General features: G+C 31.7%; 1 protein-coding gene across 6 annotated transcripts; it reads left to right on the top strand.

Moving 5' to 3' along the window:
• Positions 1-654: 654 nt before the first annotated feature.
• Positions 655-18,508, top strand: LOC143252007 (protein ZNRD2-like). Of its 6 annotated transcripts, none has more exons than XM_076503513.1 (4): positions 655-713; positions 2,920-3,111; positions 9,709-9,796; positions 17,594-18,508. In XM_076503513.1, exons 1-4 carry the CDS (start codon positions 711-713, stop codon positions 18,058-18,060), a joined length of 750 nt encoding a protein of 249 aa, XP_076359628.1. In that variant the 5' UTR covers positions 655-710; the 3' UTR covers positions 18,061-18,508. The 6 variants fall into 6 exon arrangements, with proteins under 6 accessions (XP_076359628.1, XP_076359624.1, XP_076359625.1 ...); XM_076503509.1 differs by having other exon boundaries at positions 676-778; XM_076503510.1 differs by lacking the exon at positions 655-713 and adding an exon at positions 753-876.
• The last annotated feature ends 623 nt before the right edge of the window (positions 18,509-19,131 follow it).

The raw sequence follows: 19,131 nt of genomic DNA, 5'->3' as shown, positions 1-19,131 counted from the left end.
GTTTGTTTCTTTTGTTTTGTTTAAATTTCGCGCAAAGCTTAACGAGGGGTATCTGCTCTAGCCGTCCCTAATGCCGTATCATGGCCAGGAGGTTAGAGTGCTCGACTCTAAGGGTCGCGGATTCGAATCGCCATCATATCAAACATACTCGCTCTTTCAGCCATGAAAGCGTTATAATTTGACAATCAATCCAACTATTCATTGATAAAAGAGTAGCCCAAAAGTTCAGTGATGGATAGTGGTTACTAGCTGTCTTCCTTCTAGTATTACACTGCTAAATTAGGGACAGCTAGCGCAGATAGCCCTAGTGTAGCTTTGCGCGAAATTTCAAAAACAAAACGTTCTTAATTTAACAGTGTAAGACTAGAGGGAAGGCAGCTAGTCATCACCACCTACCGCCAATCCTTGGGCACCTTTAATATCAACAAATAGTGGGATTTATCGCTCATATATAACGCTCCCTCGCCTGAAAGGGCGAGCATGTTTTAACCTGCGATCCTCAGATTACAAGTCGGGCGCTCTAATAATCTGGCCATGCCGGGCTACTGTTTTTATTGGTAAATAAGCTATAGAATATTCTTTTCAAATCACACAAAAAAATCATACTTTTGTTTGTTTGTGAAAATGGTTTAAAATATACTTATAATAATAAACACGTGGTGGCTCTTTTGAAAAACACGATGAATATATTATTTTGTGATTAAGTATTTATGGTGTGTGTGTGTATTTGAAGTTATCTTTAATTTTCTTGACTTAAGCCATAATTTTATTTTTTTTGGTAAGTCTTAATATTACCTGTTATTTTTTGTGTGACAAAATAAAGATTTACGCCTATTCCATATAAGATGTTCGAATGGAGAATTTAGCCTAAATATAGTGAGACTGCTTATAAATTGTAATGTATGCTTAACTATTAACATGTGAGGGTTAGAGATGGTTTGTGTTATATAATCATTTATAACTTAAAATCTGTAAACAGTTGGTTCAATAATTGTACTTATAGCGAATTTCTGTACATTGATTCCCTATAGTTATGTAAATATTTTAATCTTTCTTTCAGATTAAACTTCAAGTTTAGGCATTTATGCTTGTTTGTTTTGTGTTTGTAGTAAGTCATTTAAGTTTGATCTTCCATGTTTCTTCTTTTCAGGAACCTGACTATCTCGAATTAAATGTACCTTATTTCCCAAATTTGTCCCACACTACCTTTAGCATGGTATTCCAACTTATTATTAATGGTAAATCTTGTATCATGACTCAAAATTTACCATCTGTAACTTTGGAACTCGTTTTATTTTTTTCTATCAATATGTAGCAAAACATCAAATTATGCAATGATTTCTCTTACCCCAAAGTTCCTCCAATTAAGAACCTGCAAGATCGGCATTGCCAGGTAGTTAAGGCACTCGACTTGTAATGTGAGGGTCATGGGTCGAATCCCCATCACACCAAACATGCTTGCCATTTCAGCCATGGGGGCATTATAATGTGACAGTCAGTCCTACTATTTGTTGGTAAAAGACTAGCCAAAGAGTTGGAGGTGGGTGGTGATGACTGGACTACTTCCCTCTAATGTTGCACTGCTAAATTAGGGATGGCTTGCACAGATATCCATCATGTAGTTTTGCACAAAATTCAAAACAAACCAAACCAAGAACCTGCAACTACATTCTCATTATTGGCCACCTATAAATATAAAATTAAATCCTCTTCTGGTTGGCTCTCTGACCATTTGGTATAGAAAACCGTTTCCTGAATTGTTTCAAGAAATATCCCTCATTATATGACTGTATGAAATCTTGAACAGTGTGTCTAAAATTAAAGTATCATATAATTATTACATCATTACTTTTATTAGTAATAACCCTTATCTCATACAATTTTCACATTAATCTGTTTAGTTGCATAACTCTAGTAATTGTCAATTAAAAGACTTTATACCCTTAAAACCCCTGATTGCAACTCATATGCCTGATCCTTTTGACTACCATTTCGTGTCTTCAGTTCTAACAAGGTAATCTTATCTGTTGCATCAAGAACCACACAAACTTCTCTTCCAAAAACTCTAGCACTTACATGGTAACTTATAAACTAGAATTTCAAAATAATTCCTGTTATCATTGTTCTCCAAGTTTAATCTTTATATTATAATCTTACATTTCAACTTCTCTTGAACTCATCCATTTTGGCCCTAATACTTCCAATGTTAAGATAATACCAATTAAACTTATTCTTGAATCTATTATATTTATTCTAAAATGTGATAGACTTCTTTCTTAAGCTAATATTTAATTTCTTATACTACAGATATCCTATTTCTAAATTCTATTAATTGTTGTTCCAAATTTCTGTCATTAATAGACAAATTTAGTTTAAAGCATCTTTAATGAATATACTTCGAACTCCCCAAATGTCCTACTTTAAATGTAGTCCACATCTAGCATATAATTCGTCTTTACTCTTTAAAAAATACTACAGGCCAACCAAACCACCAGTTGCTCTAAGTATATGCCTAATGTTCCATTTAAGCCTTGGATTCTGCTAAGGGTGTCACTGTCATTGTTCCTAGATCATTAAAAAAAACAATGTTTATTGGTATCAACAACTAAACTGTCAATATATGTTTTAATGTCCTGTATTTAACATCTGACAAACTATTTTAGGAAAGGATTTGTTGGCACACAGGGTTTCAATAACTTTTAGAATAAGTTAAAGTTTAAAGGCTAAATACTCAGAGTAAGTGGATTGTTATTATAAGGTATTTTTGTGCTTACCACCATTATTAAAATTCATTACAACTGAATGACGATTTGTAATATTTATGTTTCTATGATTCTGAAAGAAATTTTCATATACAAGAACAGAAGTGCCTTTATTGCTAATTCTTCTGACTTCAATTTTTATTTTTTTTATTTTTAGATATCTATATTTAATAAGAAGACATCAAATATAATGGAAAAAAACTCGGATTCTATATGGGAACCGCCTACAGATGCTGAAATGAAAGTTATCCGTGCTAAGAGAGAACGTGCAGATAAGATCAGTTCTCGTATGGGAGACTATTTGTTGAAAGGATACAAAATGTTAAACACTATTTGTGAGGCATGTGGGGTAAGTACTTAAGCACATTCAGCATTATGAAACGTATTAACTATGTAGCCAAATCTCTCTGACTTACAAATATTTTATGGTATCATTAACACTCAAGTTTTCATAATTCATAATAAATCAAAGTTATTGTTTTTTATTGTCTCCAAATATATATCATCCTTATTTATCTTAAACAATAAATTTTGTTATACAAATTTCATCTTTTGCATTTTTAGGTAAACTGATTTCATCACAAGCATTAGCTGGGTCCACTTAATAATAGGGAAATATTCTGAATTTTAAATCTGAGTGCTCAGCTGTTTGAGAAGAAAATGGTCAGCAGAACAATCTTTATTACACAGAAAGCAAAAAAAGTACAAAATTGCAGACACACACACACACAGTTGCTTGTACCAAATCAGTGAATAAATAGACCAATTACTTTCTTTCTTTGTACTAGATAGAACTTTAAAAATACTATTACAAAAAACCTTGCATCCTTTCTTTTCAAAAGAATAATTCTCCTCCTGTGTAAACACCATCCACTCAGCTGAAGAAAGAGTTACAATCACTGACTTTTTCCTGTACTAATTTACAAAGTTGCTGAAACATGTTACAAGAAGAGCAGATATGATTTGCTGTTGAGAACAACAAAGACCTAAAGGCAACTAGAATAAAACACTTTCACACAGTGTTTAGACTACATACAGGCAAAACAAAATTACAAGATTCCTATATTAATAAAAATGGTGGAAAACATAATACACCCACATATCACACATTTGTGATTCATTTTCCTTCTAACTACCACTGATTTATTAAATACTCCTCTTTTCAAGGCAAGTGATAAAATTGTTCAGATAATAATAGGCCTTTCATTCTTATATCATTGGTGGAGAAATGTTTCTGAAAGTCTCTTAAAAGATTCTTTTCAAATTCACTTAACAGAGTTTAAAATAATTAGTTGACATAGTTTTACTATGGAAAACCCTTGCCTTGCTAATTTTTGAAATAATTTAAAGAGGTTCTTGCTTATGTAAATAACAGTGGAGGTTTGATATATCTTTTATACTTAGTGGTAGGAATGTAGAATTATGGGACAGAAATATAAATTTTTTTCACAAGAAGTCATTTTCAGCTAAGATAATTTTATTTTTTAATAAGGTGGTTGATATCTAGAATAGGTTACCTTCAGATTTTGTAAATGCAGTGAGTTTAAAGGAGCTTATGAAAGGCTTAGTGATAATTATTTAAATGGTGAGAGCTGGCTTTAATTATTTTTCTTCCTAAAAAGAAGAAAAAAAATAATTACACTGTGGTATTTAGAAGGAAAGGCAGATATAGATGTGTGATATTGTGTATTTTTCATGTCTTTATTAACATAGAAATTTTAAAGCATCTTTTAATTTGTGCTTTTCTACATAATTATAGTGAATGGGTCAACCTATATACACTGCTGGCCAAAATCTTAAGGCCAATGAACATAAAGAAAAAATATGCATTTTGCATTGTTAGATTCAACCACTTATTTGAGTAGAGCTTTGAAAGATTAAAATAAAAAGAGGGAAAATAAAAATAAAGTTTTGATTTGTTTCTATACAAAAACTTGTATTATTTACTGAAAGCCTGCCAAATTTCATGAAGATGTATAAATCATATCATATTGTACTGTTTATAAGTCAATTATATGAGAGCTTTATAATATTTGTATCATATTGCTATATCATCACATCTTTAGATGTTTTTGCATAATGTCTCATTTTTCTCCTTTGCCCCAGTCTTTAGACTGGAATTATATATATCTTTGCTTTTTTTTTTTTTTTTTTTTTTAATAATTTTGTTCTGAAAGTTCCATTGGAATTCATCTGATCATCATCTGGATCAATGATCTTGCAGATGCATGTAGATGACTCATACTTATCTGAAGACAGTTACTTGATTCCAGCCTCTTCTTTCATCCTTAATATATTTTTCATATGAAAACTTCTTTTGTAATGATTCAAATCCCATTGCAAAGTTTTCTTCACGTATGTCATACAATAAGGAAATTTTCCTTTGTATAAATATATATATACACAATGGTTATGCAGGTATTAAAAGTAGGTTGTTTTTTTTAATTGGCATTTGTAATGTTAACAAACTATACTGGATTAATATTACTTGCACACACATGAGGCTAAGGAGCTCTTTAATATGGTGGGAACTTTTAGTAACTCAAGGTGTTTAAGAAACTACTATGAAAGATGCTGCTTTAGACCTTGTTTTCAGTTCTAAAGGAAGATATGGTTATAAACATCTACAGTAGTCTTTACATACCAGTGGTAATTGTTTTGAAAGCAGGTACAGCATATACACTGTGCTACATTAATTTCCTTCATTCTAGAAAGATTGACTGTAAAAACTAATTTGATTAAAGACACTGCTTAGAAAACTGGCATACAAAGGAAAAAGCAAATATTGCTTGAGGCTTCATTACTTTATTTACTGAGATTAAATCTACTTGTTATAAATTTCTCAGATTAGAGGATGAGCCAAATATTAAATATTTGTTAAATGATAAACATAGTTTTGAGTAATATAAATATTACTGTTAAAGTGAAAGATATCGTAGAGTATTGAAACAAAAACAGGCGAAGAAAGAAAATATGGTGAGAGCTTAGAGATGTAGAGTAAATACTAAATAAATGCTACATAAGGATATTTTTAAATATATATTTCATAGTAAAGCATATGATCCTTGATGTGTGTTTGATGGAATTATTTCCTCTTGGGCAACAAGTTTTTAAAATGTAATCTTTTTAAAATATGGGGTTTTCTTTATAATGATGTTGTATACAAATCTCATTTTAAACCCACTAAGTAAGTGTATCATTCATCTGTGTGTTCTGTTAGTTAGTATTCTACTGTTTAATAAGATTCTGTTAACTTCTACTTTCAATTATTTTTTGTATTTTTTAAGTTTTGTAACAGACAAGTGTAAAATGCTCCAAATGAGAAACTACTGTATGTAGACTGCTTAAGTAGTGAATGGTATAAAAACAAGTCAGTATTTTAAAATATATTCTGTCATTCATGATCACCTTGTATATAACTGTCATCTTTAACCCACTAAGTGTGACAACCATCAGTTTATAGTTTTCTTTACTGCATTTAGAAACCATGCATTATTTTAAATGTATATTTAACTATATATAACAAATATTCTTTGATAGATTGTTTAAGCAGAGTATTCATGATGAGTGTACTGGAGTGGACAGCAACAGCCTGTTGTGAAAAAGAGACAAGTGTTGAAGATGATGATTTGAAAGTGTACCATTGTTCATCTTCAAACTTTAAAACTTGGGACTTTTTTTTACAAGGCAGCTGCCATCTATTCTAGTGTAAAACAAATATGCTGAGGTATGCAGCAAATGTGGAGTCTTGAACAAGTGGTATCCAAAATCAAAAAGTATCTTACAATTAAAGTTATAGAAGTTAATGCTTGGCTATGTAAAAATACTTAAATACCAAATAATTGATATGTATAATTAAAAAGTTTCACAGTTTTACTGAAAAGTAAAAGACATAAAAGTAAACATAGAAGAAAATATGAGATTTTGAAAAAGACATAATATTGACAATAAGGATACATAAACAAAGAGTATTCACCTGGAATACTCATTGCAGTTGGCTCTGTTTAGTGCCTGCAACTATCACTAGCATTTTGCTAGTCTTATCTGGTTATTTCTAATGTTTATGCAAAGATCAATGTGCTGTATGTAAAAGTTGTAACATGCTAACATGTTTTACCAACAGTCAGTATACAATACATGTACAGACTTGTCCTTTACAGTGTACACTTCTATCTCTGATTCTCCTTATTGATAACTGCTGTCATTGACAGTGTGTGTTCACTGATTGTCATCAGTGATTTAAAATGCAAAAAAAAAAGTTGTGTGGGAGTAAAATAAAATATTTTGTACTTTTAAAATGAAATTCAAACTGTGTAGAATATTAATTACACATGGTAGTAAAGGAAAACCATCTCCTACTGCATTATTGCATAATCACTTACACATGTCCAGGACTACAAGAATTTGCAATGAACTTTTAAGTATTCTGGTTCTAATGTTGAAGGTGAGTATATGTTATCTCAGATTCTGGTGTGCTTATTAAATGTCAAGAATAAACACACAAATTATGGGATATTATCATTGTAGTGAAATTATATGATTGAGGAACAAACCATATTTGCTTATTACTTGATGAAGAAAGCACAACCTCAGTATGAATTACATATATATTATAATTACACACTTTCAATTCTGTATCACTATAATGTTTAAAATTTGGCTAAACAAAAATTAAATATGACTTGTACAGAAATATGTGCAGAAAAAAAAATTGAACATTCAGATACTATCTTTTTTGGGCTTTTGGAACAAAAAGAAACAATAAGCCCCTGTGGTGGTATCCTTGACAGTTATCAAAGACGTACTGAAGATATGCTTAAAATTGCTACACCTGTTCAAAACAAAATTGCTGAAACATTATATGCTCAATAATTTAATAAGTTATTTCAACTGTGGCTACTCTGTTGAAACATAACACTAGCTGTTATTAACTGATAACAATTGAAGCATCCTTAAGCAAAGGACTTCAAACTATATTTGTTGTGAAATAGCTGCTGGTATCAACAGTGATCTTGGAATAGTCATGGGAGAGAAGTTACTAGTGAAATGAATTTATATTTATGTCTACTGCTTTTAATGTGACAATAATTCATCATTGTAGTGGAAATTAAACAGACTTTATCTGTATTAATCAGCTTTATATTCAGCAATATGTATGGTGAGGACCTACTGTCAGAAGTAGGCAACATTTATGAAGTATAAACAGGCCTGTTACATCTACAAACTGCAAGGTATCTACTGTTCTTATGTTATGACCTTAAACTCTTTTAACTTTAAATAATGAACAAGGATACTATTTCACTGCACATGGAACTTGTGTATGATAGTGTGACAAATGTAGCAGTCACTAATAAGAAATCTGGGTCTAAGAACACATATAGCAAAATAATTTAGTAGATCCAAGTATATTATTTATGATTTTAAGATGTTTATGTATATTTACATCATAATACAGAAGAATGTGAGGGAATTCAAACTTGCTCTGACTCAACATGGTTGACAGCGAAATCTGATAGTGGTACCACATCAACATACCAAAATAAATCATGATTTTGTTAAAACAATACTGCTCTATTGGTGTTCACGATATCTACATATCTCTTCTCTTTTAGTGATTAGAAGTTTTGAACAACAGGTATTAATAGTCTTTCTGATATTCACACAACAAATGTATGAACTCCATATTAAAACATCACATTAAGGTGGCAATATAATGTTTCATTAATGGATGTGTACTCATTTGGAATTTTGGGATCTAGATGTGTGATTGATATGAATGAATAAGTAACATATTAACTCACTATTGATTTTTATCACATTTTTGAATTTATTTAGTCAATCATTCTCAGTAACCTAGACATAAATATAATTTCTCATATTTATAAATGTTTGATTTCTTTTAATTATGTAGGTTTTTCTTTCAGTCACTCTCTAAATATCTTTCGCTTTTATGCCATTAATTTTGTTGTTGTAATCCTGTGTTTTATAATAGTTTGGTTTAATCATTCAATTTTTAATAACTAATTAATTTATTAACAATATAATGCATATTATGATGACCACAAATTGCAGGTTCACTAAATTTCATCCTGGTTTTATTAATGAAAAGTAAACATTATCACAATCATGTAATCCTGCTAAGCATGCTACCATTAATTCATGCCCTTTGCTTCGTCATTTTATTTCCTCAAAAATATGTTATACGTGTATTAGTCCCTGAGTGTGTATTGAACTAAACTGAGGAGTCAAAATGATTGTAAAACAAGGTATATGTATTTATTATATACTCAAGTATAAAAACAAAGAACTAAAACCAGGTTATATTCAGAAAAGGTGTAAAATGTCTGTAGTTTTATAAGGGTTAGTTGCTAGGTGATGTATAAATTTACATCAAAAATTAAATGTACTTTTTATTTTGTGTTTTAAAGTACAAATAAACAGATCAGCAAACTCTCACTAAGGACTTTTATGGTTTGAAATATTTCCAGCCAATTACTTGTTATACTGATACCAGTCTATAACCATTTAACTGATACATATCAGAGTCTGTGAAGTTTAAGAACTGGGGATATTAATGTATAATAATTTCCCTATTTCAGAAAACAATGTTTAAAATAATACAGATGAGCTGACTTGTAATTCTGCCTTAAAACTCATACGTAGAATCAAAAAGGAAGTAAATCCTCAAACATGCTCTGTTTATAAATATTTTCTTGTGTGTTGTAAAGTATCTTAAGTTTTAAAATTTCCTGTCTGATGTTTGTCATGAGGTATGGCCAGATGAGCAAACTTGAACTGTAAATGAATTTTGATGCATGGCATGCAAATACACGTCGGTGTAAAATAAAACAAGAAGTTGTGATGCTCATAATATATATCCTTTTTTTAAGCTGTATTAGTATGATTTGCTAGTTATGTCTATTGAATCTTCTTTCATATTTTTTAGACAATTTTACTGAAAGACAAACAAGGAACTTTGTATTGTGTTGCCTGTTCAGAAGTAGATGCTGCAGAACATGCCAAGGATAATCCAGGTGATGATTTCAGTTAAACAATAAACTGAAAAGGAGGTATTTGAAGAATAATGTTGTAAAAGAAAAAGTACAAGTTTAACATGTTTAAAATATAATTGTCAGTAATATAATAAAACATTTGTTGCTAAGTGACATTTCCATAACTAAAGCTACTTTTTAGATGCATATACCTGATTATTGTTGGTGTCTTAACAGTTTGCCCACCCAGTGTGGGTTCCTACGACAACGCTTCACCATGGACCACCTGATTTGACTTGAAACACCAATCAGAGAAGCCTTTCTCAAACTACAACATTTTGTATCAATATTCTTTGACATTGAGAAGGCTTATGATACAGCATGGAAGTATGTCATTTTGCAAGATCTTTATGTATATGGGTTATGTGGCCATTTGCCCATTTTTGTTAAAAATTTTTTAATGGACAGGTAATTCCAAGTTTGTGTGGGTTCGACACTTTCCCGTTCCTTTCTACAGGAAGTTGGAGTCCCTCAGGGCTATGTTTTGAGTGTCACACTTTTCAGTGTAAAGATTAATGCCATCACTGAACAACTTCCTCTTACTGTTGCAAATGGACTCAATGTCGATGATTTTCACATCTCATGTCAATCGTCAAACATGAGGTATACTGAGCAGCAGCTACAAACTGTTCTCAATTGTTTACTGAAGTAAACTACAGCAAACGGCTTTAACTTCTCTCTCTTTAAAACCATTTGCATGCACTTTTGCTACCAACGGGTATTCATCCTGATCCTGAACTCCATATTGGTGAAGTTGTGCTGCCTGTGGTCCCTGAGACAAAGTTCTTGGGGCTTATCTTTTACTGTAAGCTGACCTTTATTCCACACATCAAGCAGCTACAGATCAAATGTATAAGAGTAATGAACATCCTCTGTGTTCTCTCTTCCAACACTTGGAGAGCAGATCAATGCTCTATGCTAAAGATATGTTGTGCTCTTATTCGATTGAAACTCAACTCTGGATCACTGGTATGTGGTTCTGCCTTAAAGATACTGGATCTCATTCATCATCAAGAACTTCAGCTCTGCACTGGAGCTTTCTGCACTTCCCCAGTTCAGAGCTTATACACAGAGCCTCATGAACCTTCTCAGCACCTCTGCTGTTTGCAGTTTTCTTTACTATATGCTTCAAAACTTCATTCCAGCATTCCACCTGGAGTTGCATTTTCCTTCTACAGTGGGCCATAGTTTTTTAAAACAGATGGTCTGCCATTACTCCTATTGGCCATCATATCCAGGCACAGTTAGATGAATTAGGTTTATCCTTGGATAACATTGCTGTATCCACTGGTCAGACCATCCCACCATAGCTTCTTACAGTCCCCAAATGTCACCTATCTTTAAATCATCTGAGAAAAGCAAACACTCCTGATTGGAAATACTGTCTGTTATTTGCTGAACATCTTTTGAACCATCTTTCTATTCCTATTTATGCAGATGGTGTCAAAATCAGGTGACTGCGTGGGCTCTGCCATCATTTATTGTGGTTCGGTGGTTGCACGCAGAACCCCTCTACAGCTTCTGTGTTCACTGTTGAACTGTATGCCATTTCTATTGCCTTGTATCACATTGAAGCTGAGCAATACTCAAATTGCACTATTAATACTAACTCGCTTAGTTCTCTACTGGCCCTGGAATCGTTTCACTTTAGTTCACACCCTGTTCTCGCTGATATTCAAAACCGACTGGTCCATTTCTCTTTAACATCTACTTCTATCCAGTTTTCCTGGATACCAGGTCATGTTGCTATTTCATGGGAACTAGCTCACCGACATCGCAGCTAAATCTATCTGCTCTGGCACTATCACTGCTGTGCATGTTCCATACATGGACTATGGTCCTGTATTCAAGGTCCAGCTACATGCCAGTTGGCAGTCGACTTGCAGTGAGCAACATGAAAACAAGCTTTTCCAAATAAAACCCTCTATTGGACTTTGGCCATCTTGCATCCATAAGGATTAGAAAGAGGAAGTTGTTCTAACTAAACTACACATTGCTCACAGTTTTTTAACTCATTGTTTTCTTTTATCTGGGACTAATGCACCAAAGTGTTGTCTGTGTGACACTTGAGTCACGGTATGCCACATTTTACTGTTTTGCTGTCATTACGACTCTCAACAGTGACACCATTTTAAAAATATTCTGTTGCAAGTTTTATCCGTAATGTTAGATGGTATTATTGGTAATGGTGACACTCTCCACCTTGGAAATGTTTTTAGTTTTTCAAAGGTCATTCATCTCTTTAATGCTATTTAAGTTTTTTAATTTATATATCAGACCTTTTTAAATGTGATTCCCTTTTAAGAACCAAAGTACGTCTAGTTCGATTTGAAATTAGAAAATGGCCGTAATATCAAATAACTTGAAACTAGTACTGGAAAGGCCAACTTCAGGTGACTAACACTGCTGTTTGAACTACTCATTAGTCATCCTGGCGAGTTATGATTAAAATTTTGCTACAAGTATTTTAAAACTTTTATTACTTTACTTTCTGAAAATGGCCATAATGTCAAATAACTCGTAACCAGGACTGGAAAGGCCAACTTCAGGTGACTGATGGTGGTTTTTGAACTTACCTGTTAGTCTTCCTGACAAGTTATGATAATTACAGTGATGCTGCAGAAAGTCCTTTTAATTTACCTTAATTTCCTTTTACGAATTCTGCTAATTTTACTTTAATTGTAACTTTTTACTGGATCTTTGGTGCAGTTAGCCCAGTTGCTTAGTGCCATAAAACACCAAACCAACCAACCAAGCCTTAACAATTCAAGCTACACTGTAGATATGTTTATTTTATTATTGTTAATGCTTTGAGAATTAAAGTGAGATGAACATGCTACATTATTGCTCAAACTACAGTGTAAACACATTTATTTGATTGATGACAAACATTTAAACTACAAGTTGTTCTTGTTAATACTTTTCTATTTATAAACTTATTTTCAGTAATTTGTTTCAAGTATACAGATGGGTAAGTGTGTTATATAATATAAAGCCAATATAAAGCTGTAGTAGCATAGATGTATCAGAACTACATTTTGACATTGTTTGAAGTTTGATAGTTAATGTTATGCCATGAAAAACTGATTTTGAGAAAGGTAATTAACAGCTCTTTCTAGCTCAAAATATTCATATATACACTCAGATCACAGAGATGTGTTGAGATTGGTGACTTTGGATTTCCAAGATGGGAATGTCCTTCATATGGCAGGGAGGAATGGTGTGCTTGGTATATAATTTTTTGTAATGAAAACTGTGCTACAAGACTAGTTGAAATCTTGATCATATAAAGCATGCCCATACTAAACATGGACTTTAACACTGTATAAAGCCTCTTAACTCATTTTAACATAATGTATTTAACCTTTTGTCTGTCTTTGTTTTAATATTGAATCCCTAAAGACATTAAGTAATTTCAATATTCAGTGCTTCAGAGATCTAGCATATTCAAGTAAAATATGCTTAATTTTTTGAGAAATATATATCATATTTTATTTTATAAATATTGGTTGTAGGTGTGCTATCACTGATACACTACAGTATGAATTGGCATTCCCATTGGTTTTACACAATGAAAATGATTATTTTGTACATAGACACTTGCATAATTCTCAAAAAGAAAGTAAACCATATCTGGGAATGTAATAATACATCAAAGTTCTTAATGATGAGAAACCCACTTGAAGTAAAAATGTATGTCAGAATGGTTGGCATGGGTATTAAAACTTTTACTAATAAAGCAGAGAACAATGTTTCAACCTTCCTAGGTCATCCAGGAAATGTTAACATTTCTGTTAACCTGAAGGTGGCCTAGGAAGGTCGAAACGTTGTTCTCTGCTTTATTAGTAAAAGTATTAATACCCATGCCAACCGTTCTGAGATACATTAATACATCAAAGTACTTTTAGATTACAATTATGAATGTCCTGACAGCAATGCATGAATTGTAGGTTTTATAACTGATGACAACCACTGATAATAACTATCAATTTTCTTGATAGTATGCAAACTTGATTATTTTGCACATGCTGTTTGTTTTAATTGAGTCATTTTTCAGTAATTTCCCTTTGTTTTAAACCAGTTTTACAGTCTCTACTCCTCTGTAAGTCTAAATACCCATACTTCACATCTGTCATTAGCAATGTTGCTCATGTAATGGATTGAGCCTGTATTGCAGTATTAAAGGTTACTTTAATTCTGAATTGGCCATGAATATCTTCATAAAAATTGTCAGTCATTCAGTAGGCACGAATAGTATGTTGTATACAAAATAATTTGTGTGAAACATGAATTTCATCACAGGTAACTTATTGTTATTATGAAATGCTTAACCTCTGGAACCTCTTAAATGAACTTCAAGTTTTTTTAGGTAACACTAAATTTTTCTACTCAAAAAATATATTTAATTTCAAAGTCATTAGACACATCATCCAAGAATAATCAAAAAGATACTTCTGCAGTGTCATGAATGAATTATGTGATCTAGAACTTGATAAAAAAGCTAGTTGTGTAAAATATATGGACAAAGGCAATGTTAAGACTTCCTACCTTAGAAGTATAAAACTTTATGATAGGAAAGCCCATACAGTTACCCAACGTTTGAAGACTACCTTTGATAAATTATGAGAATACAAGAATAAATAATAAGCTTATGTTCAGATGGAGCTGCTAATGAGGTCGGTCACAGAGCTGGTAAAGGTTTGTAAATAAAGTCAAAGTTCACCCGATTTGTCATACAGACACTACATAGCCCACAGACCTGCAGTGAGGTGTGTTGATGTCATCAAAAATGTTAAACCACTTGAAAGATTAAGTCGAGATTAAACAGTTTATATTATTTCTTCAACAACTCTGTAGCATACACTGGAAAATTGTATAACATTTTCAATTAGAAGAATCACTCACTGTGATATGATTGAACATGAGAAGTGTAGTTGATGCTGTGTATTTATGGAACATAAACCAGCATATGGATGCTTATCTGTGATACTGAATTGCTGACCATTTTTGGCAGAAAATGATGGAGGCAGAGTTTGAACAGTAAAATATTTATCATGGTAAATATTATCTCGAGTGTTGAATATTGTTTTTGTGTTGTCGTGTATTTTCCAACTAGTTGTTTATAGTAACGTATGTCAAGAGCTGTACTAATTATTGTTTACTGATAACTTATTAAACTGCTTGGTAAACGTTTTCAAAAGTATCCTTTTGAAAATTTTAGACTCAACTTGTAATAGAATTAAAGATATATAATCATCACCTGTGTATTTTAATTTGTTTTATGTTGAATTACTCTGTAGTTTGTTTAAATATAGTTACTAGAATACCAGTTGGTTGCTTCAAAGATATTAGCAGCATATTCTGTAACATGTCTAATTATTTCATAAGTTGTCAGGACTTGTAGTAACTCAGCTATTTTCCATTAAAACTTAAGTTAATTCATAAATTTTGTATAATTTGCTTTCTTATTCTGAATGTGTAACTAATCCGAAGTCTAACTTTAATCCAGAAGTTATGTTAAGTTGATAGTTTTATTGGTGTTAATCTGCTACAAGATGCTTGATATTTTTAGCTTACCACTGTATATCGTGATATTCTTATGATTCTTCCAGTAGATGCATGTTCAGTATTTTGTATTCATACTTTTTTCAATATGATATACTTCATACTTGCTGCTGTTATAAAATCATGATTTATTTATTCTCTAAATTTACTGTTGCACTACAGTTGTGTGTCTGAGGTCAAATGTATTGCTTTTAGTAAAAGTCTCAACTTTTAATAATTATATATTTACATTATCAAAATGCCTGAACAAATATCTAAACAAAGGTGTACAAGCTCATGTTAGATTGCAAATTATATGCTATAACTATTGTTGTGAATTATCAATCTGCATTTCATGGTATAGATGTGTAATGTAAATCATTTAATTGCTTGTATATTGGATATGTAATATCTGTTAGTGATGTAAATGTTCCTCACATATCCAGTATTCATGGTCTTTCAAATATCTTTAGAAGGTGTAATTTCTTGTTATAAGTTAGAGAAACAGCAACTTTAAGAATAGAAAATATTACCATTCTTTTGGTATTTCATTTACTATTTTTACCTGATATGGAACATCTTAGTTATGATAGGCATCCAGTAATATAAAATCATTACTGTTGCATGCATCATTTGTGTGCTTTTTTGAGAAATATTTGGTTATGAAGTATTGTCAAGAAAATATGACAGACTGGGGACATGTATGTAACCTCACATCACAGAGATAAACAAGTTCCATATGTAACTGCCAAAATGTTTTGTTTAAATCTTTCTCCTCTATAGTTCATCTCAAATGCATTAAACCAGTATTTTAATCTAGTTCAAAGTAAATCATAATTAGGCAAAATTTAATTTATTTAACATAATACTCATTAAAAAATGTTTGTTGCACTGTGTAATTGGAAAATAGAATTTATAATTTTCACACAAGAATGAACTAAGTACTTTTCAAAATTAAAAGTTAAATAAATTTAACATTTTATTGACATGAAAACATGTCCATTCAAGAAATACGTTTTAGAAAATGACCATTACTTTCCAGATAATCAATAACAACTTTCACATCACACCAAACATGCTCACCCCTTTATCTGTGGGGGCTTTATAATGTGATGGTCTATCCCACTATTCATTGGTAAAAGAGTAGCCCAAGAGATGGCAGTGGATGATGATGACCAGCTGCCTTCCCTCTAGTCTTACACTGCTAAATTAAGGACAGCTAGCACAACTAGCCATCCAGTAGTTTTGTGTGAAATTCGAAACGAACCAAACCAATAACAAATTTACTTCGAGACTAGTATTGCAAGAACTCTGAAGAATATACATTTTTCTTTCTAGTATTATTCCCAATGTATCTAAATCATTCCAATATGCATAAAATTTCTGAAAAAAATCATTCAAGGAATAAACAAATATTTGGTTGTAATTTGTGTAATTACATAAATTCAGAATTTTTTTTCTGTAAAACAAGCTTTCTGAACAAATCTAATTTATGTTAAATGCAAGAACAAAATAAATAGGTCTCTTATTAGCAATGCAGTAGATTTTTTGTCCCCATCTCGCAAGTAGACATTTTGAACCATCATGTGCTGAAATAGGTCCAGCATGGCCAGGTGGGTTAAGGCGTTCGACTCGTAATCTGAGGGTTGTGGGTTCAAATCCCAGTTGCACCAAACATGCTCACCCTTTCAGTCATGATGGCATTATAATGTGACGGTCAATCCCACTATTTGTTGGTAAAAGAGTAACCCAAGAGTTGGTAGTGGGTGGTGATGACTAGCTGCCTTCCTTCAAGTCTTACACTGCTAAATTATGGACAGCTAGTGCAGATAGCTCTCCAGTAGCTTTGCGCAAAATTCAAAAACAAACAAACAAACAAACAAAATCAATGTGCTGAAATTCAAACATTATATGCTTTAAAACATTCTAGCTTATTTTGAGATAAGTTAATTTTGATCTGTTTTGTGAGTGAAACTCAATATAAAAAGACAGTAGGATAAAAACTTACTATTTGCAAAAAGAAAAACTAAAAATTCATTGTTCACAACAGAGAAAAGAAATTTCTAAATGTGCATCTAATAGTTACTTAAGTTTAGTGCCATCTGCATCTGTAGTTTCCATAAACTGGTTGGTTAGGAACTGGTACAGTAAGGATGTAAAAATTCTTTATAACAATAAGAGTTAAGTAATATCATTATAATCTTGTAAACCTTTATGTTTTTAATTTCTCTATAGCTTTAAGTGATATAGCAGCAGAGCGACAGAAAGAGGAAGTAAATTATGTTTCATCTTCTGAACAAACAGACAGAAACCAGTCACTTGAAGGGATAGCTTCAACTTTTTCCACTACATCGTTACCACCACCAGAAAATCACCCTCGTTTTACAACATCACAAGATGCTGCGTTTGTGTCTCAGGACACAATATTTGAAACAGTATCTCCAACAACTGTAAGTTTAACATCAGCTTCAAAATCAAAAAGTGATATGGAAGTTACAGCTTGTAAACAAGACAAAGATTTGTCAACATGCCTGTCAAAGTCCACTGAAGCTTTGTTAGAAAAGTTAACTTGGGCTAGTCAGGAGCTTAAAAAGAGTCAGTGTGTGGAAGGCAGTGTACACCTTTGCTCCTTAATGAAAACATGTTGTGAGACTCTCTTATCATTGCAGAATGTTAAAAATAACTTTACTCAGTCTTCATAATAAATGTGTTTTACGTATAACCAAATGTTTAACTTTAATTTTACATTAATAATTTGGTAGTTTTGAAATGGTAAACCACATTTATCTTATGCAACATGAATTATATTTGTTTATGGAGATTTCTTGATGTCATTTTTTATATTATAATTTAAAGATTCTGTTGCTAAAGAAAACAGCTGTATCAGTGACTCATAATATAATGATGCTTGACTTTAGTGGAAAGACAGTATTTCTTTTCTTTATATGAAACCTAGTTACAGCATAGGGTTACTTTCAAAAGTCCAAACTTGTAACTGTCTCTTAGGAAATAAAAATTGAATTTTTCTATTTAATAAGGAATTCAAACAATTATTAGTAATTAGTATTACATTAAATGTAGCTAAAGCTTCTCAGTGATTGAAATGATCATAAAGTTGTACAGTTAGAAATAAAATGTATTTTGCCTAAATTGAAAGATATTGTCTTATTAAATTAGGTTATACTTGAGACCAAGTTTATCACAGTTCCAAAGCTAAATTGTCTTTTTTATATCTTACTTTGCTTTTCTAGTGTTTAGGATGACACTATGACTTGATCACATGGGTTGTAAAGCTTATTTTAAGGTGTAAAAATTAGATATCAGTTAAATTAATTATTTTCTTTGGGTGTGAATAAATACATTTACCTGATACAGAGTGATCTTAGTTATAATATACATGCAGTAATATAAATCATTCCTGTTGCACACACCATGTGTTTTTCTGAAAAATATTTGGTTATGAAGTATTATCAGAAAAGTAGGAAAGATTAAGACATTTATGAAACCTCACATTATGGAAATGAACAAGTTCAATATGTAAATTACAAAATTAAACATCAGCATATCTCCAAAAATATAATAGTTATTAAGTTCCTTTGGATTCTTTACACTTTGGAATCTCAATCTTTGCGTGTCATCTGGTATCGTACAATTTCCCTTTTCTGTTTATAACAGCCAGCCAATCACCTTAGGAATTGACAGATGGTTAGAGAACTAATCTTCTGAACTTGGTGTAAAACTATTTTAAAATAGTAAAGTTTAATCATTTTACA

Source organism: Tachypleus tridentatus, chromosome 6 (genome assembly GCF_004210375.1).
Source record: "Tachypleus tridentatus isolate NWPU-2018 chromosome 6, ASM421037v1, whole genome shotgun sequence".
In the NCBI taxonomy this organism is placed as follows: domain Eukaryota; kingdom Metazoa; phylum Arthropoda; class Merostomata; order Xiphosura; family Limulidae; genus Tachypleus; species Tachypleus tridentatus.
Note: the sequence above shows the minus strand (reverse complement) of the source record. Positions and strands in the feature narration are given on the sequence as shown.